The sequence below is a fragment of the Felis catus genome, chromosome A2 (assembly GCF_018350175.1).
Source record: "Felis catus isolate Fca126 chromosome A2, F.catus_Fca126_mat1.0, whole genome shotgun sequence".
NCBI classification, from domain to species: domain Eukaryota; kingdom Metazoa; phylum Chordata; class Mammalia; order Carnivora; family Felidae; genus Felis; species Felis catus.
The window spans coordinates 1,314,213-1,336,318 of record NC_058369.1 but is presented as its reverse complement, the minus strand read 5'-3'; the positions used below and the strand labels follow the sequence as shown (position 1 = coordinate 1,336,318).

At 64.8% G+C, this 22,106-nt stretch overlaps 2 protein-coding genes across 10 annotated transcripts in view; one reads left to right on the top strand and one right to left on the bottom strand.

The window, feature by feature from the left end:
- The window catches only part of AP3D1 (adaptor related protein complex 3 subunit delta 1), a 37,047-nt gene extending 19,027 nt beyond the window's left edge, over positions 1-18,020 (top strand). The window contains exons 9-32 of one of the 6 annotated variants that reach the window (XM_045043087.1): positions 606-655; positions 1,846-1,895; positions 2,215-2,263; positions 3,234-3,379; positions 3,465-3,613; positions 3,684-3,914; positions 4,360-4,591; positions 5,680-5,825; positions 6,180-6,321; positions 7,810-7,881; positions 8,583-8,658; positions 9,126-9,328; positions 9,566-9,639; positions 9,735-9,915; positions 10,213-10,272; positions 10,613-10,729; positions 11,565-11,711; positions 12,086-12,133; positions 12,510-12,699; positions 12,908-12,996; positions 13,106-13,191; positions 13,749-13,870; positions 13,983-14,062; positions 17,059-18,020. In XM_045043087.1, the coding sequence (XP_044899022.1) occupies positions 606-655; positions 1,846-1,895; positions 2,215-2,263; positions 3,234-3,379; positions 3,465-3,613; positions 3,684-3,914; positions 4,360-4,591; positions 5,680-5,825; positions 6,180-6,321; positions 7,810-7,881; positions 8,583-8,658; positions 9,126-9,328; positions 9,566-9,639; positions 9,735-9,915; positions 10,213-10,272; positions 10,613-10,729; positions 11,565-11,711; positions 12,086-12,133; positions 12,510-12,699; positions 12,908-12,996; positions 13,106-13,191; positions 13,749-13,870; positions 13,983-14,062; positions 17,059-17,154 (2,836 nt within the window). In that variant the 3' untranslated portion in view covers positions 17,155-18,020. Of the gene's footprint in view, positions 1-605; positions 656-1,845; positions 1,896-2,214; positions 2,264-3,233; positions 3,380-3,464; positions 3,614-3,683; positions 3,915-4,359; positions 4,592-5,679; positions 5,826-6,179; positions 6,322-7,809; positions 7,882-8,582; positions 8,659-9,125; positions 9,329-9,565; positions 9,640-9,734; positions 9,916-10,212; positions 10,290-10,612; positions 10,730-11,561; positions 11,712-12,085; positions 12,134-12,509; positions 12,700-12,907; positions 12,997-13,105; positions 13,192-13,748; positions 13,871-13,982; positions 14,063-17,058 lie in introns of those variants that run through there. The other 5 variants (XM_045043084.1, XM_023243329.2, XM_023243317.2 and 2 more) reach the window with 5 other exon arrangements.
- A 969-nt stretch (positions 18,021-18,989) lies between these two features.
- IZUMO4 (IZUMO family member 4) lies at positions 18,990-22,082 on the bottom strand. 4 transcript variants are annotated; one of them, XM_011288567.3, is made up of 10 exons: positions 21,792-22,079; positions 21,601-21,681; positions 21,436-21,507; positions 20,782-20,808; positions 20,610-20,685; positions 20,379-20,426; positions 20,282-20,296; positions 19,905-19,922; positions 19,639-19,653; positions 18,990-19,316 (listed from the first exon to the last, which is right to left on the bottom strand). In XM_011288567.3, exons 1-10 carry the CDS (start codon positions 22,003-22,005, stop codon positions 19,226-19,228), a joined length of 657 nt encoding a protein of 218 aa, XP_011286869.2. In that variant the 5' UTR covers positions 22,006-22,079; the 3' UTR covers positions 18,990-19,225. The 4 variants fall into 4 exon arrangements, 2 of the variants coding, with proteins under 2 accessions (XP_011286869.2, XP_023099108.1); XR_002737832.2 differs by having other exon boundaries at positions 19,639-19,734; positions 21,792-22,080; XM_023243340.2 differs by lacking the exon at positions 20,282-20,296 and having other exon boundaries at positions 21,792-22,081.
- Between the last annotated feature and the right edge of the window lie 24 nt (positions 22,083-22,106).

Genomic DNA, 22,106 nt, shown 5'->3' with positions numbered 1-22,106 from the left:
GTGGCCCCGTCAGACCTAGCGCCACGTGCCCTGGGTGAGGCCTTGGGGTCAGAGCATCTTCGGTTTTAAACAACAGGCATCTTTGCATGTGGTGCGGCTCTGTGGTCTTCAGAGGGGATTAACGGGAAGCCATGAGTCTCGTGACGATGGTGTGGACGGGCTGATGGCCCCTGTTGTCTGGGACAGGTGGCAGCCACGCTGTCAGGTTTAGGTGACTCGGGATCAAGAGCGTCACCTCGGAGGATGTCAGAGTGGAGTAGATGCACCTAGTGCCTGCCCTTGGGTGTCACCCTGGGCCGTACTGGACGCCCCCAGGGGAAGCACTGGGGCCATGGACGTCTGTGCTGTGCCCACCTGTGTGTGGGCCCCTGAGGCGGGGCAGGGGGCCGTCCCAGGTCCGGAGAGACATTTAGGGCAGGTGGCATTCCCTCACGGACATCCCAAAACAGGCTCTGGGGACATCAGAGGTCACCGCCGGCGGTTAGAAAGGGAGGCTAGTGTCCCCCGGGGACTGCCACGGACCCAGGTGACAGGAGCGTGCGGGGCCACCAGGCCTGCCTCCGCCTCGGCCTCCCAGTCCTCACCCTCTGCTCTTCCTCCGCCAGCACATCCGCCATGTCCCTTCTGTACGAGTGCGTGAACACCGTCATCGCAGGTGAGGGACCCGCCCTCCCCCATCGGGACCCCCGGGGCCACAACCGGCCGTGGGACACATGCACCCAGGGCCCCTGCCCGCCTCTGGCCTCCAGTGCCGCGTCCTGCCGCCCTCGGCCATGCACCTCCCCTGCCAGCAAGACCCTCCTTCCTGAGTATTCTAGAGCGAAGCTCCGGCCCCGTGCCGTCCCCCGTGAACTCTCGAGCACAGAACCTACCACGGGAAGGTTTCACAGGGCAGGATAAGAAGGCGCTTCCCTGGCTTGAGTCCGGCTGCGGGCCACGCAGAGCGCTGGGGGGTGCGTCTGCCCCTCCACCTGCTGTGTTTGGCGGAGCCAGAGTCGCCCCCAGGCCGGCTGGCCGTGTCCTAGTTTGCCGTCTGGGTCACTTGTTCCTGGATATAGTGGCCCATGGGTTCACCTGCTCTCTGCCTGATTATCTGGCCAAAGCTTTTGGGAAGGCAGCCTTCTGGGCCCTCCTCACAGTCCCGGGGATAGTCTGAAATTCATTCGCAGGAGGCTGGCCCAGGGTCCACACTTTGTGATTGGAACTGCGTGGGCCATGGGTGTTCAGAGGCTCAGTGACACTAGTAGAAAGGGAGGGCGGGCGGGTGGGCATTGGGGCAGGCTGGCACCCAGAGGCAGCCAACGCAGAACGTGGAGAGGTTTCTCTGTGTCTGGAGGGGTCGATGGGGGAAACCGAGGTGTGGCAGGATCAGAGCTACCCTTGGTGATGGGCAGGAGATCTGGGAGGAGTAGGCCAGGGCGGGCCTGGCACGTTGCAGGGTCGTGGGTCTCAGGTAGGGGTGGAGCAGGCTCTGGAAATTGCCCTGGACGGGGGTGCCTGCCTCGGGGCTCTCTGTGTTCTTGGCCACAGAGACCCAGCGCCCAGGTTCTCACCGGGGGTCGGTCAGCAGGCGCCTCTGCCGGGCTCGGGCGGAGACCCCAGACCCCAGGAGGGGAGCAGGTCCTCGGCCCAAAACTCGTGTCTGCACAGACAGCTCCGGGACACGAGCCTCCTGCCGGCAAGGGCGGCAGGAGCCCCGGAGTCAGGTTCCAAACGCGGTCTCATAAGCCGGCCTGTCCTGGGAGAGTGCCAGGCGTGCCCGTGCTATGTGGCGCCCCGACCGACGCCCCCAGAGGACGTGGGGCGAGGACCGGCGAGTCCCTGAGACGAGGTTTTCTGTTTCAGTGCTCATCTCCCTGTCCTCCGGCATGCCGAACCACAGCGCCAGCATCCAGGTACGCCCCCCCACCCCCCTGACTATCCCGACGCGTCGTGCCCTGCGCCAGGCCCTGTGCGACGCGCGTCTATGGAGTTGACAAGGGAGCAAGGGGAACACACGTTCGTGCCCCTGGAGTGTGTACGTGGGCGGTCCCCAAACTGTGTCCCTGTTGGAGCCCACAGGCCGCCCTCCTGCCACGTGGAGTGGAGCCGGGTGTCCCCCTGCCCCTCCTGGTCCCAGGACCTGTGAGCGGGACCAGGGCGCGAGGCAGGCCTGGGGTCATGGGATTCCCTGTTGTCTCAGAGGCGTGACCACGGTCACCTTCCCCTCTGCAGCTCTGTGTCCAGAAGTTGAGGATACTGATAGAAGACTCCGACCAGAACTGTGAGTTCCTCTCTGTACCTGCACCCGGAGCCTGTGTGGCGCTGGGGCTCTCGATCCCACACGAGCACAGGCGCTGGGAGTCTTCCGCTGTGCCCCCCAGCGTGCGCAGGGTGCTGCGGGCTTCGGCAGCGTTTTAAAGAAGCCAGTCTTTCTCCGCTTGGCCGTGGCCCCTGCCCGCTGCCCTCGTGCGCCGCCGTCTCAGTGTGTGGCTCAGTGGTGACGGCCCCTCTCGCGTTCAGCCGGCGGAGTTTGAGACTGTGGGTCGTGTGCCCACGCCCCTGGGGGGGTGCGACCCGGACGAGGTCCCCGAGCCCCAGTTCCAGCGTGGAGCTGAGTGGGCTGTTGGGGAGACGCATTCGGGGTGGGGGGGGTCAGAGGAGAGCTGCAGGATGAGGCCCGGAGCCGCACTGATGTCTCCTGCCTGAGGCCTCCCCGGGACCGTCCAGGGGGGCTAGCTCCCCCGTTGGCCTTGCTCGTGCGCCTGCGTGTTCTGTAGACATGCTCCATCAGGGCTTCTGGCCTGTCACGCGCCCCGGAGCCCGGACCGGAGCGTCAGGGGCTCCTGAGGGCCCGGGAGCAGTGGCTCCACGTTTTCAGTCCAGATCTGTTGGCAGCAGGGGCTGCCGGACCTGTCCCGCGAAGGGCCAGACGGCCCCGTCGCCCCCACCGTCGTGACCACGGGCCACGTGCTCACGCGAGGCTTTTACAGAAACAGGCTCTGTTGGGACCTGGCCCGTGGAGGCCCGCGCTTCACCGCCCTGCTTCGGCGACCCCGTGTGTGGGTTGCTCAGGGGGAGACGGTGGCGCCCGGCATGCGGGAGGTCACCTGGCCTGCGGCGCCCACTGTTGAGGACACCCGGGGGCCAGCGTGCGGCCCGTCCTGGCGGCGTCCACGTCGTCGCTGTCTCCGCACAGGCCCCGAGGGTTGTGAAGGCGCGTCCGTGCTAACGGTGTCTCGCCGTCTCCACAGTGAAATACCTGGGCCTGCTGGCCATGTCCAAGATCCTCAGGACGCACCCCAAGTCCGTGCAGGCCCACAAGGACCTCGTCCTGCAGTGTCTGGACGACAAGGACGAGTCCATCCGCCTGCGGGCCCTCGACCTCCTGTACGGAATGGTGTGTGCCCCGCCCCGGTCTGTGCTCCCCGCTCCCCACACCCGTCCCCGGGCTCCGCCCTCACCGGCTCCTCCCCTCCCCCCAGGTGTCCAAGAAGAACCTGGTGGAGATCGTCAAAAAGCTGATGAGCCACGTGGACAAGGCCGAGGGCACGACCTACCGCGACGAGCTGCTCACCAAGATCATCGACATCTGCAGCCAGTGCAACTATCAGCACATCACCAACTTCCAGTGGTCCGTGCCCCACAGCCCCGGGGGGCGGGCGCCGGCGCGGGGCGCGCTCCTCAAGGGCTCCCTCCTGCAGGTACATCAGCGTCCTGGTGGAGCTGACCCGGCTGGAAGGCACCCGCCACGGCCACCTCATCGCCGCGCAGATGCTGGATGTGGCCATCCGCGTGAAGGCCATCCGCAAGTTCGCCGTGTCGCAGATGTCCGCGCTGCTCGACAGCGCCCACCTGGTGGCCAGCAGCACCCAGCGCAACGGCATCTGCGAGGTGCTCTACGCGGCCGCCTGGATCTGCGGGGAGTTCTCCGAGTGAGTGCGCTTCCCAGGGAGAGGCGTGCCGGTCGACCCGCGTCCCCGGTTCCCTGGCGGCTGCCCCAGGGCCCCCTTCCTGGGCCGCTGTCTCTGGGGACGGCGCGGCTTTAAGTGCACATTTCCGACCACGAGCCCCAGCGAGGAGCCGGTCACGGCGTGGCCCGGGGTGACGGGGTTTCTCTCCAGTGTCCTCTCCTCCCTCCCCGTCGCAGCCGCGGATGTTCTGTCGCTACAACGATGCTGTCGAGCTGGTTTTGTTTTCTTTTCGTTTTTTTTTTTTTTTTTTTTTTTTTTTTTGTGCTGCTACTCCGTCGTCGTCCCGTCGTCGCTGTGGCTTCTTCCCTAGAGTCCTGTCCATCTGCCCTGGTGCCTGGGGATGGGGGAGCGCCCACGTGACCCCTGTGGCGGGGCGGCCCGCTCATCAGGCCCTTCTTGTCCGCAGGCACCTGCAGGAGCCCCAGCAGACCCTTGAGGCCATGCTGCGGCCTAAAGTCACTACCCTACCCGGCCACATCCAGGCCGTGTACGTGCAGAACGTGGTCAAGCTCTACGCGTCCATCCTGCAGCAGAAGGAGCAGGCGGCGGAGCCGGAGGCGGCCCAGGACGTCACCCAGCTCATGGTGGAGCGGCTGCCCCAGTTTGTGCAGAGCGCGGACCTGGAGGTCCAGGAGCGGGTGAGCGTTTCTCGGGGGTCTGCCTCCGGAAGGGCCCGTGTCTCTCGTTTGTGGCCGGCTTGGCCTTTCCCAGAGGGCATCTTGGAGAAATCTGCTTTGCGGGGCTCCCTCCCGGCCCCGGGGATGTGGGCGGGTTCTGGGCCCCCGCGGCGGGGGAGGCCCCGGTGGGTCCTCCGCGGGTGGACTGCAGCGAGAAGGGGGCAGGTCGTGAGAGAAAGAACGAGTGGGGGGTGCCGGCCTGCAAGGGAAGTATCGGAATCAAGCCGGTTGGCAGCAGGTTCCTGGGTGGGGTGGCGGGTGGCCGGGGACCGGGCTGCTTGCTGCGGGGAGACTGGTCTGGCACGTGCTGCATACAACAGGCGGGTGGGAGGGAGCTCGGGGTGGCCGTTTCTGGTGCCCCGGGGGCAGCGGAGGGCTCTCAGTTATGCGGACCTCACAGAAGCGTTCAGTGCCCCGGCCTCGAGCCCTGCGTCAGGCTGGGAGCCGCACTCGAGCCGAGTCCCAGGTCGGAGTCCGCAGAGGACGGGCAGCACGGCGGCACCCGGTGCCTCCTGGAAGTTGCCGTTTCGGGTTGTCTGGGTCTCGGAGGACAGCGCTGTCTCTGCTTGTGACTCCGTCTTGTTTGGGGGCCCGCTTCAGTCTTTGTCTCCTGCAGACTGACACGGCGGCCAGGGCTGGTATCTTCCTCCCCGGGTGCTTCTGTGTGGCCCGTGGCTTCTCTCGGTGCCTTTGGTGTATACGTACACACGTGTATGTTTTCTTAACGTTTATTTGTTCTGAGAGAGCGCATGTGCACAGCAGAGGGGCGCAGAGAGAGAGGGGACAGAGGATGCAAAGCAGGCTCTGTGTGGACAGCAGATAGCCCGACGTGGGGCTTGAACTCACCAGCCTCGAGACCAGGGCCCGAGCGGAAACTGGACACTTAACCGAGCCCACTCTTGTGCTGCTCTCGGTGCCTCCTAGACGTTCTCAGTGGGGTCAGACGAGAGGCAGCCACTCTCCCGGGCTGGGCAACGCATTAGGGTGCCAAGTGGCCTACAGGGCCAGTCCTCCGTGACCAAACTGTGACTCCCCTGTGGTCTCCTCAGGCGTCCTGCGTCCTGCAGCTGGTCAAGCACATCCAGAAGCTTCAGGCCAAGGACGTGCCGGTAGCAGAAGAAGTGAGTGCCCTCTTTGCTGGAGAGCTGAACCCCGTGGCTCCCAAGGCGCAGAAGAAGGTTCCAGTTCCTGAAGGGTGAGCTGCGCGGCCTGTCAGAGGACATGGGCCAGGATGGCAGGCAGAGCAGTGCAAGAACCACAGTGGGGTCTTGGCTGGTGTCCCTGTCCCAGCTGCCGCCCCCGGAAGTAGACGGGGCAGCCCTTGCCTACAGATACCGGGTATGATGAGCCGGCACGGGGTCCCCAGAACACAAGGAGGGTCACGAGGGGCCCGTAGACTCTCACCGGGCAGCCACGATCTCAAGTGGCGGCCTAGCTTTTGCGTCCTCGTCTCCGAGAGGACGGGGGTGTCCCTGTCTCATCTGCCCCATGAGCGTGCGAGGCTGGCACTCGGGCCGGAGCTGCCTTGTGACCTCCCTGCGTCTTACAGCCTGGACCTGGACGCCTGGATCAATGAGCCGCCCTCGGACAGCGAGTCTGAGGACGAGAAGCCCAAGGCCATCTTCCACGACGAGGAGCAGCGCCATGCCAAGCAGCGGCAGCCGGAGGCAGAGGAGGAGGAGCTGGCCCGGGTGAGCACCGGGTGCGGGGAGGCCGGGCTTTGTTCCCACTGGGGCCTCCGGGGCGGACGGCCTCGCTCAGAGCAGACCCTGGACCCTGAGCCCCCAGGTGGCTGAGCACGTTCCTGTCCTGTCCGATCTGAGCTTTGTCCCAGTACCCTCAGGGGAGCACTGAGCCAACCTGGGAGGTCTGGGTTGGGTTTTGTGCAGATGAGAAGTGGTTTCTCTTAAGGCCTGAGCTCCTCAGAGAGAGTCATGGGGCCTGGTTTGGCATGCAGGGGGTCACACTCGTGCCTTCCGGGTGGAGGGTTTTATTGTCTTTTATTTAAAAAAATTTTTTTTAATGGTTATCTTGGGGGTAGAGAGAGAGAGAGTGCATGTGCTCATGTGCGTGAGCGGGGGAGGGCAGAGAGAAAGGGAGGCACAGACGCTGAAGCAGCTCCAGGCTCTGAGCTGTCAGCACAGAGCCCAACGTAGGGCTCGAACTCCCAGACCGTGATATCGTGAGCTGAGCCAAAGTTGGACGCTTAACCGACTGAGCCACCCAGGCCGCGCCCTTGGAAGATTTTATTTTACTTTAAAAAGTTTTTTCTTGGGGCGTCTGGGTGGCTCAGTTGGTTAAGCGTCCGACTTCAGCTCAGGTCACGATCTCGCTGTCCGTGAGTTCGAGCCCCGCGTCAGGCTCTGGGCTGATGGCTCAGAGCCTGGAGCCTGCTTCCGATTCTGTGTCTCCCTCGCTCTCTGCCCCTCCCCCATTCATGCTCTGTCTCTCTGTCTCAAAAATAAATAAAGGTTAAAAAAAAAAATGTTTCTTCTTAATGTTTATCATCCAGCTGGGAGAGAGAGACTGGGACAGCGTGAGTGGGGGAGGGGCAGAAAGCGAGAGAGAGACAGAATCTGAAACAGGTTCCAGGCTCTGAGCTGTCAGCACAGAGCCTGACGCGGGGCTCGAACTCATGAATTGTGAGATTGTGAGCTGAGCCAAAGTCAGATGCTCAACGCACTGAGCCCTGCAGGCGCCCCTCCGGTGGAGGGTTTTATGACAACACGCAGCATTCAGACAGCTCAGAAACGTCCAGAGATGCTGCATGCCCTCAGCTCCCCACCACACCATGCCTTATCGTCCTGAAATAAGGGGTCCCCTCGTGGCCTGTCCTGCTCTGCTCCTGCCCATCTGCAGGCTGAGCCTTCAGGCAGTGTGATCTGACCCCCAGCTCAGCTCTTCTTTGTTACTGAGCGACCTCAGACAGCTCACCCAGCCTCTCTGAGCTCACATCCTTGAAACAGAAGGCCATCTCCACATCCCGGGGTTTTTTCTAGGTCTTGCTGTCCCCCCACTTGTTCCTGCTGCGGTCTCCCTCTTGGTCAAGGGCCACCAGTAAAGTACTGGGGCATTCCGGGCCCGCCTGGGGCCTGGAACATGGACGCAGTCCGTACCTGGAAGGGAGGGTCTGTTCCACGTGCATTCACTGACTTGCACTTCGAATCCTGTCCCTGCAGCGTCGAGAAGCCCGGAAGCAGGAACAGGCTAACAACCCTTTCTACATCAAAAGTTCCCCATCTCCCCAAAAGGTGAGGCTGGCCCCAAGTCGTCCTTGAGAGACACTCCCCTCCCCCCGAGCCCCACAGCGCCCCCATCCGCTCTCGGGAGGACACCAGGGGCCCCCAGCTCCAGGCCAGTGTTTGGTTGTCACAGTAGGTCCACGTGGCCCAACTGCCAGGTGGGTCTGAGCACCAAGACCTGGGAGCAGGTGTGGATGTGGGGTATTCCACATGACTAGAATGTTCTAGATCTTAATCCAGGCGGTGCCTGCTGCCTTCCTCCGTGTCCTCCCCCCGCTGGGCTCCCCCCGGTAGACGCGGCTCCATACGGGTGCTCCATTGCCCGCCTCTGGGGATTGCCGGGTCACCTCGTGGCTCCGCTCAACTTTCTGAGGGGCCGAGGTGGCCCACACCTGGCGTGCACCCTCACCAGTGCCTGTGATGTCTGACTTTGATTTTAGCGCTCGCGGGGGGTTCGGGCTGCATTGCTTTTCTAACTCGAAGTAGGTGACCCAGACAGAAAGCTGTGCCTCGGCCCTGTGCCTGTTGGTGCTGACGGACCGTTCCCCAGTCTTTAGGGGGCTGTGCTCCCCAGGATGCCCCGTCGCATTTGCAGGGGTCCCGCACACCGCTGGCTGCGTGCGTGTGTCATCCTGGGCCGTGGCCCCACCTCAGGCGTCTCCGTCTGTCCACGCGTCCGGCCCGGTAACGCTCACTGCTTGCTTCTCCAGCGGTACCAGGACATGCCCGGAGTGGAACATATACCCGTGGTGCAGATAGACCTCTCGGTGCCCCTGAAAGTGCCAGGCAAGTATGGGCACAGGCGGCGTGAGCCCTGGGAACCCATGAGCGAGGGGGTGGGGGCCCGAGTCTGGGTCCCAGATGCTGCCGAGGGCCAGCCTTACCAGCCCCGGACCCGCCCCCTCCTGCATCCTTGGCTGGAGTAGGTTCCAGATTGGAGGGTGAGTGGGGGGTGCACGCCAAGGGCCCCAGCCTCTCCATGCTGGCGCCGCCTCGTTTCTCCCCGGACCCTGCCGCGCCCCCACCGCCACCCCCACCCCCGCCGCCGCGCACCCGCACGTCCGCACTCGGAAAGCCTCTGCCTGCTCCCGGGCAGCCACGGTGGCAGCCCCTGTGAGCTCCCTCGCCCCCTTTTAGCGCAGACCACGGTGGGCCGTGGGCCGCTCGCCCTGCTGAGCCCCCGGGGGCCGCCCTCCCGCACGTGGCTCTCGGGGCCAGGGCGGCGCTGAGCACCGTGGGGCGCACGCCTGCAGGGATGCCCGTGTCGGACCAGTACGTGAAGCTGCAGGAGGAGAGGGAGCACCGGCAGAGGCCGGAGAAGGACAGGAGGCGGAGGAAGAAGAAGGACAAGGACAAGAGGGGCAAGCCGCGGCGCCACAGCTCGCTGCACACAGAGAGCGACGAGGACATCGCCCCGGCGCAGCGGGTGGACATCGTCACCGAGGAGATGCCTGAGGTCGGCCCGCCGGGGCCACGACGGGCGGGGAGCGGGTCCCCTCCACGGGCAGGTATCCCGCGGGCACCGGCGCCGCTCCGGGGCCACGCTCGGGCGGGCCTTCCCGTCACTGGCGTTCTCGGGGGGCCCCTGGCGTCCCGACCTCTTGCCTGCGGAGTGCCCGTGGGGGTGGGGGGCTTCGCAGACCCCGGGGGGCTCGGGCCGGACGGACTGGATGCGCTTTCTCTCTCCCCTCAGAACGCTCTCCCCAGCGACGAGGACGACAAAGACCCCAACGACCCTTACAGGGCCCTGGACGTCGACCTGGACAGGTAAGCACGGGGGCGGAGCCGGGCCGTCCTGTTTCCTGGGTCCCCGTCAAGAGTCCCCGTCAAGTGCTCGCCATGACGCACCCGCCTGCCCCCAGGCCCCTGGCCGACAGCGAGAGGCTGCCCGTCCAGAAGCACAGAAACGCCGAGACTACCAAGTCCCCCGAAAAGGAGGACGTCCCTTTCGTGGAGAAGAAGATCAAAAAGCCCAGGAAGAAAGAGAAGAAGCACAGAGAGAAAGAGCGAGAGAAGAAGGAGAAGAGGAAGGAGGAGAAGGAGGTGGGCGCGGGCAGCCGGGTGCGGGGACCCCGCAGCCCCCCACGCTGAACGCCACATCGCCCCGCGCCGGCCCGCGTGGCCACGGCGGGGCAGGCCCGGGGGTCGGGCCGGTGGGCGGCCGTCCGGGGCTGCCCGCCGTGGCGCCGGTAGGGCGGGACATGCCGCCCGGTCTCCCCGTGCGCGGGTCCCCGCGGAGCCGGAGCGGCCGCGGCCGCGTCCGGTCAGGGCGGCGCCGCCCGTGCTCCTCCGGAGCCTGCGTTGCTGCTTCACCGAAGGCACGTCTTCCTGTGGTTCCAGGGCGAGGACTTCGATTTCTGGCTGTCCACCGCCCCGCTGCCCGCCGCGGCCCCGGCCCCGGCCCCGGTAAGAGCCCGGTGGCCTGTGCCGGCCCTACCCGGTTCTCCGCTGGACACACGGGTGCACGTCCGGGCTGTCCGCCCCAAGGTTGCGTGGGCGCGCAGACCGGCGAGGTTGGGGCCGGCCCAGCCGGTGGCTGTAGGAACGGCCCCCGGCCCCACCTGCAGCCCCTCGGCCGGGCCGGGCCGCCTCTACCCTCTGGCGGCCGTGCGCTTCGGTGCCGACCGGATGCCCCGTGTGCTGAGGGAGGCCGGGCCGGGATGCGGGGCTGGGGGCGCAGAGGACACCCTGTCCCGGGTGCCATTTGCCCCCTCGAGCCCCGTTGCCCGGCTTCCTGCAGGGAGAGCCTGGAGCGAACACTGTCACCGCTGCCCCTGAGGGAGGGGGCGAGGAGCCCAGGAGAGAGGAGCGAGGCGACGAGGACGAGGACGGAGACAATGAGCGGGACCCCGAGAAGGTGAGGGCGCGTGCCTTAGCTGCCCTCGTGGAGTGGCCGCGTGGCTGTGCAGGAGAGGGTCGTTCCCGAATCCCGCGAACGGGGGTCATGGGGGTCCTGGTGGCGGCTTCTCGTTTTTACGCCTTATTCAGTAGTAACTCACCTGTGGGAAGTCGCACCTTTTCACGGTCTGTGGTTCAGGGGCGTTCACCGTGTTGTGTTACCATCACCAGTGCCTAATTCCAGAACATTCCCTCTCCCCAAAAGAAACCACATCCCCACCCGCGGTCACCCCTCACCCCCCTCCCCAGCCCCGGCCCCCCCGAGCCCCCTTCCTGTCCCCGGATGAACCCGTTCTGGACCTTTCACACACGCGGACTCACACCCCGCGTGGCCCCTCGTGTCTGGTCCCCTCCCTGAGCGTCGTGTGTTCGGGGTCCGTCCTCGGGCAGTGGGTGCGGACGCCTCGTGTCTGCTTGCGGCCGAGGGACGTGCGCGTGTGCGGTGGACAGGTGCGTGTCCGTTCACCCGCTAAAGTTCTCACCTCTTGGTTGTCGTGAGTCGTGTTCCTGCGAGCGTGTGTGTGCGGGTTTTGGCGTGGACGTGTGTTCTCGTGCCTGCGCTGAGGGGCTGCCGGGCCACGCGTCCACGTGTGGGTTCTGGCTGGTCTCCCCGTGCGTTTTCACCCGTCGGCGGTGAGCCGCTAGGTCCTCGCCTGCCCCCGCGGACCCGGGGGTCGCTGGTCTGTGCGCTCTGCCGTGCGGGCTGCCGAGTGGCCTCGGTGCGTGTCGTGCCTCGCTGGGCGGCGGCGGCCAGAGAGCGCCGAGGGTTGAGCCTGGTCTGTCTGCTCCAGAAGGCTTCGAAGCATAAGAAGAAGAAGCCCAAGAAGAAGGAGAAGGAGGAGAGACCCAAGGACAAGAAGAAGCCCAAGAAGAAGCAGCCTCCAGGTGAAGAGGCGGCAGAGCCCGTGGAGAACGGCGCGCTCGCTGACGAGCCTCTCCCGGTGAGGGGTACTTCACTCGCCCCCCGCGGGCCGGAGGCGCCCCCGCGGCCCGCCGAGGCCTCGACGCAGGGACAGACCCGGGCCGAGTCTAGGAGCCGCGTCTGCGGGCCGGCGGGCGGCGGGGCCTCGGTGGGCGCGGGCGGGTGACCCCGGGGCTGTGGGCGTCGGGGGTGGCGCTCTCGTGTGGCGGGAAGTCCCCGAGGTGCAGGCGTGCGCCGCCCGGGACCCCCGGGGGCTCCCCGCACCCCGCTTCTCGTCGGTCCCGACGTTCCCACCGGAGCACTCGGCAGCTGGCGACGGGCCCGGCCCGTGAGCCGCCGCCGCCGCCCTCGGGTTCTCGCTGGCCGAAGCTGAGCGTTTTCCTCTCTTCCCAGCCCATGTCCAGCTACTGCCTCCTGGCCGAGAACTCCTACATCAAGATGGTGAGTGCTGTGGGCGTTGCAGGGGGGCTGGGGCGGCCTTGGGCTCCTTTCTCGGGGTGTGAGGAGGGACGCGGTAGGGCTCGGGGGCAGTGAGCGAGCCTTTCTAGGGAGAGAGGCGCACGTGGGTGCTTGCCGCCACGTGGGCCCGCGGGGCCGGCCGGCTGTGGGGGCCCCGCGGGCCGACGTGACGGCCGGTGGCTCTCAGAGAAAGGGCGGGAGCGGCCGGGACCACGGATGGAACCGGAGTGGTTTCCCTCGCGTGAGGCTTCGAGTACTTTCCCCTCTCGGACGCGTCGTGTGTTTCCACGGCGGGGTTGCCGGCACTCCCGGGCCCCTCGTGCGGGCCCCGGAGGCTGAGGCCGGCCTTGCCCTGCAGACCTACGACATCCAGGGCAGCCTGCAGAAGGACAGCCAGGTCACTGTGTCCATCGTCCTGGACAACCAGAGCAGCAGCTTCCTGAAGGGCATGGAGTTCAACGTGCTGGACTCGCTCAACACCAGGCTGGCCCGGCCAGAGGGCTCCTCCGTCCACGACGGCGTCCCCGTGCCTTTCCAATTGCCCCCAGGTACGTGGGCCGCCGGGCAGGGCGTCGGGGCTCCCGCCGACCCAGGTCCTCTCGGTCCCAGGAGCCCCCTTTCCTCCTGTCACCTGCCTCCCGACCGTGGCGGGCAGCGCTGAGGACAGGCCCCAGGCGGGGGCAGTGCCGGACCCCAGCTGGGCAGCGCCCCGTGCCGCTCTCGGGACCCACTCTTTGTCCCCTTGTCCTCTTCCAGGCATCTCCAACGAGGCCCAGTTTGTATTCACCATTCAGAGTATCGTCATGGCCCAGAAGCTCAAGGGGACCCTGTCCTTCATTGCCAAGGTAACGGGGCTGGAGGCGGGGCCCAGAGCCCACGGACGCGTCCCCGCCCCGCGGGCCCAGAGCACCCGGCCCCCTGGGCCCTCCTCATCCCGTGCCCCCACTCCCACAGAACGATGAAGGGTCGACCCACGAGAAGCTGGACTTCAAGCTGCACTTCAGCTGTACCTCGTACTTGGTCACGACGCCCTGCTACAGGTGCGCGGTGCCCACCTCCCTCCTGCTTCCGCTCATCGCGCAGTTAGCCGGCAGACACCCTTGGCCTGAGGCAGGAGGGCCCAGTCTGCCGTTGGCGCAGGAGGTTGGCCCCGGCGAGCGTCCGCCAGCCCGGGCCCCGTGGCAGATACACGCCTCGTGGCCCAGGCGGCAGACGGGTTCTCTCCTGGTGCCAGAGGCCAGAGGCCGCGATGGAGGGTCGGCAGGGCTAGATGCTTTTCGTGCCACGCTTGTTGGCGTGCAGATGCCGTCTTCTCCGCCTGTCCTCACGCGGTCGTCCCTCTGCGTGTCTGCGTCCTGATCTCCTCTTTTTAGAAGGACGTTGGTCTTACTGGTTTAGGATCCTGTTTCCAAATACAGTCACATCCTGAGGTCCAGGGGTCGGGAGTCAACATAGGAATTTGGGGGACGCGGGTTAGCCCGTGACATCGTACAGGACCGTCAGAGACCTCGAGCCGCAGGCACACGAAGGGAGGTATCACGCCTGGGGCTGGGGGCCCACCGGTCGTCAGCCTCCCTGTCCTGTGTCCTTCTCACAGTGACGCCTTTGCCAAGTTGCTGGAGTCTGGGGACCTGAGCATGAGCTCAATCAAAGTCGACGGCATTAGTATGTCCTTCCAGAACCTTCTAGCAAAGATCTGTTTTCATCATCATTTTTCCGGTAAGGCCTCCGACGTGGCCGGCAGATGGGGCGGCTTCACGCGTGCACGGTCGGCCCTCTGCCCCCGGCGGGGCGGGCCGGCCCGGGCCTCAGCCTGCGCCCTCTGTTGCAGTGGTGGAGAGAGTGGACTCCTGCGCCTCCATGTACAGCCGCTCCATCCAGGGCCACCACGTCTGCCTCCTGGTGAAGAAGGTGAGCCCCGGCCCGCCCCCCCCCCGTGCTCTCGAGGCCCCGGGGCTTCTTGGGTTTCGGCGTCTCGCTGAGCTCAGCCCGCCTGTGTCGCTGAGGGCTCGTGAGCCTGCCTCCGAGAGGAGGCCGGCCACCCGCGTCCCCGGCCTGGTCTTGGCGTCAGGCCTGGCAGCCCGCCCGTCGGAGTCGGGAGGGGTGCCCGGTCCTCGGGCGCCTCCTCACCCGGTCCTCGGGCTCTCCAGGGGAGCCGTCTGGGCCTGGGGACGGCCTCGGTGAAAGTTTCCATCGGGCGGTGTCGGGTCCTTTCCTCGGCGGCCGTGGGCCCTCGGTCCACGAGCCGCGTCTCGGGCCGGCCGCGGTGGCGTATGGTCCCTCCGCCGGAGGCGCCGAGTCCGCGTGGGTTGGGTTGTCTTCCGTGGGTCTCTTCCTTGGCGCCCAGTGGGTCCCAGCGGCACCTTCCTTCGCTCCGGATGGTGACACTTTGTGTCTTTTCTCGTTATTCTTGGCCGTCCTGGCGGGAGGTTTATCGTTTTTCTTGATTTTTTTCAAAGGTAAATTTAAAAGCTACCCTTTTAGGAACTTTGTTTTTTTAAGGCAGTAAATAAATTTCGTTCAGCTTCGTTCTGTCCCTCCTTTTTTCTGCCTGCTTTGGGCTTGTTTTCTGTTTTGCGTGTTTGTTCAGGTAGGAGCTGAGGTTTTCCTTCTTTCACGAAGAGTTTAAGGCTTCGTTTTCCTCGAAGCCGTGCTGTAGCTGAACGCCACGGGCGTTTAAATGTCTCGTGTTTGTGTCTAAACGGTTCTAACGGTTTCTGATTCCTGCTCCCAGGTCCTGTAGAGTGCACGGGTCACTTAGAAGCGTGTTGTTTGGTTTCCTGTGTTTGGATGGCTTTTTGCTTCGGCTTTGTAGCATGCTGCCACCGTGGTTGGGGGACACGCCGCTTCTGATTTCGGTCCTTTGAAAGTATTGACATTTGCGTTCTGGCCCTGGACGTGGTCATTCGTGGCAGGGGTGGCACTCGCGGATGCGTGGAGGCAGTGAGTGTTGTGCCGGTGGAGCGGGCCCCGCTGGTGGTGGCCTCGGTTCTTCTGGGCCCTTGGAGTCTGTGTTGCCGGCCCGGCGGCTGCCTGAGTGGGTGGTGTGAGGTTAGTGACAGTCAGGTTGTCTGTCCCCCCGGAGCTGTCGGGTTCGCTCTGTGTGTCTGCTGTTAGGTGTGTGGACCGAGAAAGTCGTGGCGTCTTGACATATGCACCTGTTTGTTTATCCGCGTCGACCTCCTTCTTTATCTCGGGTTGTTTTCTCTGCTGCGAAGTTCTCCGGTCTGATGTTGGACAAAAAGCCACTCTCGCTTTCTCATGATGGGTGCTGACGCGCGTGTCTTCTTGAGCGCGTCCTTCCTGTGTTGGAAGGCGTTCTCACGGGTGGGTGCCGTCATCCCACTGACGACCCCGGGTCTCCTCCTCCGTCTGGTCTTCCGCTTCTCCCCTGCCCTCCCTCTCCTGCACGCGCCATGCCACCCGCTCCACACCTGCCTCCAGCCGCTTCTGGGACAGGCCTGGGGGCCGCGGAGCCTCGTCCGGGGCTAGTTTTGCTGGGCGCGTTAGCTTGGCGGATCTTTGTCTCAGTGTTTTAAAATCACGCCGCTTCTGGGGTGCCTTGGCGGGCTCAGTCAGTGGAGGGTGTGGCTTGATCTCGGGGCTCTAGAGTTGAAGCCCCACGCTGGGTATAGAGAGGACTCACTTTTTTTAATATTTATTTTTGAGAGAGAGAGACAGAGCGTGAACAGGGGAAGGGCAGAGAGAGGCAAAGAGAGACGGAATCTCTCCAGGCTCCAGGCTCCAGGCTCCAGGCTCCAAGCTGTCAGCACAGAGCGTGACCAGGGGCTTGAACTTGTGAACCACGAGATCCTGGCCTGAGCCAAAGTCGGACGCTTAACCGACTGAGCCACTCCGGTGCCTCGAGAGGACTTAAAAGTAAAATCTTCCAGAAGATCGTCACACTGCCTCGTTTCACAGTCACAGTTTCTGGACGAGAGCTGCACCCCGTTATTCTTGTCACAGGGAGGCGCCGTCTCCTCTCCAGGTTTTTCTTGGTTGTCAGCCTCCAGCAGGTCACAGCGTGTCTGGCGTGGACTTCTCCGGGTCTGTCAGGAGTGTGCTACGCCTCTTGAGTGTTTGCAAAATTCTGCAAGTTTCCCGCTGTTACTTAAGTCCTTCCTTAGCGCCGGGTTCTTCTTACAGCAGGGCCTGCCTGGCCCCGCCCTCTGCCGTGCTAGCCATTCTGCCCGTGGGCCCACCCGTGGGTGTCTCGTTTTGACGACTGTGTATTCCAGGTCTGGAACGTCCACCGGGCGTTCTCGAGATCTTGCCTGTCTTGGCTGGGATGTTCCGTCTTCCTGTTGGCTTCAACAGTGCTCCTGACTGCGTGTTGGGGGGTCTTACAGCAGGGACTCACAAGCCTGTGTCCCGTCGGAAGATGCCGCGTCCTCCTCGTCCCGGCCTGGCCGTTGGCTGCCTTTTCCACAGAGCTGAGCTGAGAGGTCTCCCGGGTCTCTGGGTGCTGAGTAACCGGGGCCTCGTTAGTCCCGCGGGGGACACGGCATGGGCTGCAGGTGCCTGACCTCTGGTCCCAGCGCCCGTCTGTCTCTGCGACCTTTGTCCCGCTTGTCGGAGCTGCCACACGCGGGCACCGGCCCTGGGACCAGGGGGACAGCGGCTCGCGGACACATTTACAGGCCGCTTTCCCCGAGGCCCCCCAGCCAGAAGGCGGACCGTTGCTCACGTACCCCACTTTGGCAAGCCGTTGCCCAGATTGGGGTTCTCCGGTCCCGGCCTCGGTGGGGGCGGGGAGGGCTCCGGGGCACCTCCCTTGTCTGGATTCGCGAAGCACCAGCACCGAGGGAGGTGGTGACAGACACAAATGGCACATTCGGCCACGAGGCGGCCTCTGGGCGTCGCGTTCCGCACCCTCCACAGTCCTGACGGCCACTTCCCTTTTCCAGGGGGAGAAGTCCGTGTCGGTGGACGGGAAGTGCAGCGACGCGACGCTGCTGAGCAACCTGCTGGCGGAGATGAAAGCGACGCTGGCCGAGTGCTGAGCCCGGCCCCCCGCCCCCACCCCGGCCCCCGCTCGGGTCGCAAGGTGACACGCTGTGCTGACGCGTCTTGTCGGCGTTCCTACTTTGCCTCTTCCCATCTCTTCAGCGAGGAGCCCCGAGGCTGCCCGAGGAGCCGGCTGCGGCGCCCGGTGGACCGTGCGGGGTGGCGCGCCCTGATCCCGCGAGGCCACCCGAGTGCCCCACGGCCCCCACACTCCCTGCCTGGGGGCGCCTGCTCACCCTCCTCCCTTGCGGCCGCGGGCCAGGACACCCGGTGGCCCCGGGGCCGTGCAGGCTGCTGCCGTGTTCCCTGCGTCCCACCCACGTGTTCATGCGTTGCAACGGCTGCCACCCGGGGTGGGGTCTAGTCGGGATCCCCGACGGAGTGGGGCCTGGACCTTGTTGGTTTACATTTCTTTCCTGTCCAGTGAAATGTGTCTCGGTCGGTGGTGTTTGGCGAGTGGTGGGGACCGTTTGGGATTCCAGGTCCCTCCTGTCGCCGAACGCTCCCCAGGCTTTGTCCCACACCGTGCCCGCAGCTGCGGGGAAGGCCCGGTCCTGGGGGGGGGGGGGCCCGGCCCCTGGAATGCACCTCACGGGGCGGGGCGGGGCAAGGGGACCCCGGACCACCCCGTCAGAGATGATGGTCCTCAATGACGTAACTTCCTTTTGACGAACACTGTCACTTTAGCATGTAGGGTAATCTATTACAGAATCCTGTGCAGTGATTCCAGAACCTCAGAACTGTATGATGTGTTCGAGAAGAATTGATTTGCTATCGACATTCCCAGATAAAGGAGAGAGAGACATATCACGCTGCTGTAATGATTTTGTGTCGAGATGATCCAATAAACTTGTAACACAGACGTTTGTCTGTTGCACCTCCTGTCTGTGCCGGTGTGCACACCCGGTAACAAGAGGGACTCCGGACCGTCGTCGAGCTGCCTGGGGCACCCTCGGGGAGGTCACACAGCGTGCTGGGGATCCCTGTCCCCACCTGCCAGTGCGCCCTTCCCTTCGTGATGGAGGTGAGGTCATCCCCACACACGGGCCAAGCCCCAGCAGGGAGCCACGACCCCACCCACGGGAGGTCCGCCAACATCGCGGACCGCACCCTCCTTTCCCTTCCCAGGGAACCCCACTAGCGGCAGAAGCAGGTGCTGGAAGGCAGGCCCTGCCCGTGCTTCAATTTGCCACATTGCCACTGCCTTTACTGACGCCACGTGGCCAAGGGACGATTCAGGACCAGTAAGGCTGGGTCAGCAGACGGAAAGCCGTCCGACCCCTACGTGGACCCGGTCCCGGGCAGCCCCCGCCTTCCACCAGCTTCTCTTCCTGATAATCACCCGCCCGAGCCAGACCCCTCGCGGGTCCCTCCGCTCCCTCACCAGCACTGGGGCAGCACGGGCCACACTGACGCCTTGAGGCCATTGTTGGCCGGTAAGACCACCGGCCTGCCGGAGTGGTGTTCCACACCCACCCGGCCCTGCGGACTCTTCTGACCTCCGTGTACCTGCTCCTGGCAGGACTAGTCTCCCACTTCTCGTCTGCCAGGCCCATCAAGCCATTTACCGTGGGTCTCGTGACGCACATGAGTGTTTGCGACAGGAAACGACGTGCTAGGGACGCTTCCTGTGCTCCTTCGGCTGAGGTTTAGCCCGGCGTGGCGAGTCGCGCCAAAGGCTTGGGTCTGTCAAGGCTGCCCGGCCGTGTTGAGACGGGTTGCGGTACAATTGCTACGGAAATCCCGGGGCCGTCAGCCCTGCCCAGTGCCCGTGACCAGGATGTGCCTTTCCTGGGGACCCAGCCCTGGTTGCCCCAACACGGATACTCTGTGATGAGAAACAGGGACGTTTAATCATTGCCTCTAATAGCCCTGCGGCTCCGCCCGGCGGTGATGCACTGTATATACAAAGCCACGCGCCCTTCCCGGCCCCGGTCCCGGCCTCTGATGGCAGTGCAGGGACTCAAGGCGGCAGTGAGCCTGCTCCGTGGGGTCAGGCTGGGGCAGTCCAGCTGAGTCCTGGGTCCACCTCGAGGCTAGGGCCAGTCTGGCGATGGCCGGTGGCCGTCAGTGCTGTGTCAGGCACTCGGAAGCATTTTCCAGAGTCAAGTTGGCCAGGTGTGGGGGCTCAAGACATGCGAAGCTTGGTGACATCAGACTGTTGGGGAGACATGGGTGCCCTCAGCTCTTCCCTCCCTGCTCCACCTCCCCCCCCTCCCCCAAACCAAGGTCTTTGCTACGGGCCTGGGGCATGTGACAGGGCTGCAGACAACCCTCAAATCTCAACTTGGAGGTCTCGTGGCCTGTACCCATCCCCTAAACAGCATCGGGGTCGAGCCCAACTCTCTCGCAAGGGGCTGCAAAAAGGGGGTGGGAGGCTGCGGCAAGCTGGCCATTGGGTTTTGATCTCTGGCTTAGGCTCGACCCTGCCTGCAGAGTCCACCCAGGTCCTCAGAGCCTCCCTCCTTTGCGCCACTCACAAAGCTGGAGTGGTTCTGTGCATCCAGGAGAGGGGAGGAAGATCCGATGTTTATTCGAAGTGATCACTTGGGTGTGGTTGCGGGGGTGACGTCCAGCTTGTCCCAGGTGCAGAGAGAGCCTTGCTGGCTGTGTCTCCCTAGCCAGCCCCTCCCCGTCCACCCCTGACTTAGAGGCCCCCGTGCCACCCCTTTTCTGACTCCCTCGTGCTCCCCTCCAGAAGGCCAGGCCAGGGTTTTGGAGAGAACAGACGGGGCGGGGGCCTTACCTTGTGTGGTCGTCCTGTCTGAAAGACATGACAGGGTCCCAGTTAGACCCAAGCTTTAGGGCTGTGCTGTGCCTGTGGCCCCCAAGTCCCTCCACTGGGGCACATCCATCATGGGCCGCCCCCTCCCCTCCCCCCAGCTCTGACCACAGCCCTGCCAGCTGCTTAGGGCAGGGGTAGGACCAGACTCTATGGAAACCTTTAACTTGGGTGTTGCGCCCCCTGGTGCCAGCTGAGTGCAGGGGAAGGGCGGGCTGGGGTCCTGAGCACTGGAGCAGGTGCCGCCTCCCGTGGCCGCCCTCCACACACTCACCCGCAAGGGCACATAAGCACACCGCCTCTGATACAAGTCATGCTGGGTTTGGGGACAGGGGACTTACTTGTGCCACTTATTTCTACAACGACAGCAGGATTGGAATCAGAACGTCAGGCGTGGAGGGGAAGGTCCCCTCCCTGAGCCCAGGGGCCCCAACTCACATGTACCGGAGGAGGCCCTGCACAGCTGTTTCCCACTGTGCCGATGACCTGTGGGCACACGGGGCGTGCAGACGGGGCGCCCCAAATCCAGAACTCAGGGCCTGCCGAGGGGCTACCACCCCACCCGACCCCGGTGGAGACAGGCCAGGGAGGAACAGGGAGGGTCCCAGGACAGCCTCAGACCCACGGGCACAGGGCCCTTTCTGGTCACCACCCGAGCCTGAGCCCTACTCGCAGTTGTAGCCAAAGCAGACGACGTGCGAGTCTGTGCAGTTGGTACAGGAGATCGTCGCGTACTGGAAGATGCCTGTAACACAGGAGAGGCGGCCGCAGGCTCCCCCGCCTCGGCCTCCAGGGCTGCCGCCACCGCTGTGCCCCACGGACCGGGCAGGGGCTCACTCACCACAGTGACGCTGACAGTCGATGCGGCCTGTGTGGGGACGAGGGCACTGATGGCACTTGTCCCCCGCCCCCACCTACCCTTTTTATTATTTTTAATTTTTTTTTTAGTGTTTGTTTTTGAGAGAGAGAGAGAGAGAGAGAGAGAGAGAGAGAGAGCACAAGTAGGGGAGGGACAGAGAGAGACGGAGACACAGAACCCGAAGCAGGCTCCAGGCTCCGAGCTGTCAGCACAGAGCCAGACGCGGGGCTCGAACTCCTGAACCGTGAGATCATGGCCTGAGCCGAAGTCGACACCTAACCGACTGAGCCCCCCCAAGCGACCCCCGACCCAGCCTTCTTGCCCTGCCAGAGGCTCACCTAGGGTTAGGCTGGCTCTCAGCCTGGGAGGAGGGTAGCAGCCCTACTCAGCCGCTTCTCCAGGGACAGGCTGGGGGAGGGCTGGGGTTTATCCAGGCCGCCTGCTGGTGCCCACGGGAAGGAAGGGCCCCTGCCTCGGGGAGCTGCCCTTCTTTCTCTCTGTTGGGAGCCGGCTGCACTGAGCCAGAAGCCCCAGTCCTATCACGCCAGCCTCTGCCACCCCCTGGCCAGGGCCCCTGGCTCCGGAGGGACTTCTGAAATACCCCCGCGGCGCTCCCCAAGCCCTTCCTTTGCTCACTTTCGATGATTGCATTCTGGATGAGGTGCACCTGCTCCCGAAAGATGGCTCGCAGCTCGTTGGGGAAGTACCCTGTGGGGGCAGGCAGGAGGGAGGTCAGCCTCCGGCGCTGGGCGGAGGGGAGCTGTCTCGGTGTCCGCGCGCGCGCGGCGCCCGCCCCCTTACCGGGGAAATACATCTTCCCCTGGTACAGCTGATCCATCTTCTGGTACACGGCGTTCGCCACTTGGTTCAGCTTCTCCCGGGCTGGAGGCCGGAGAGGGAGGCCGGTGAGCTGCGCGGGTCGGGGTCAGGCCGGGGTCTGGCGGGAGTCTGGCCGGGCCGGGGGGCGCGCCCGGGCGGGGCCCCGCACTCACTGATCTCCGCGGGGATGGCCAGGTGCAGCTCCTTCATCGTGTCCTGGCTCCAGTCGCTGAGCAGCAAGCCCGACACGGGGATGTCGCCCACCCACCAGGACTTGAGATTCACGTGATGGCGGTAGAAGGAGAACTTCTCCGAGAAGTTGCCGTGACAGTGCAGGCAGCCGCGGGCCAGCGCCGCGGTCAGGCCGAGGCACAGCAGCAGAGCCATGGCCCGCCCGCCAACCAACCAACGGCGCCTCCCGCGCCACGCCCCCAGCGCCGGCCTCGCCCGCGCAACGGACAACGGGCTGCACCGGCCCCGCCTCCGGC

Excerpts from the sequence above, each read along its gene's own strand:
- IZUMO4 (XM_011288567.3), bottom strand. The coding sequence starts at position 22,005 with ATGGCTCTGCTGCTGTGCCTCGGCCTGACCGCGGCGCTGGCCCGCGGC. Across the intron at positions 21,682-21,791 it reads GGCCATCCCCGCGGAGATCA|CCCGGGAGAAGCTGAACCAA; the intron begins GTGAGTGCGGGG and ends TCCGGCCTCCAG. Across the intron at positions 20,427-20,609 it reads TGCTTTGGCTACAACTGCGA|GTCATCGGCACAGTGGGAAA; the intron begins GTAGGGCTCAGG and ends GTGTGCCCACAG.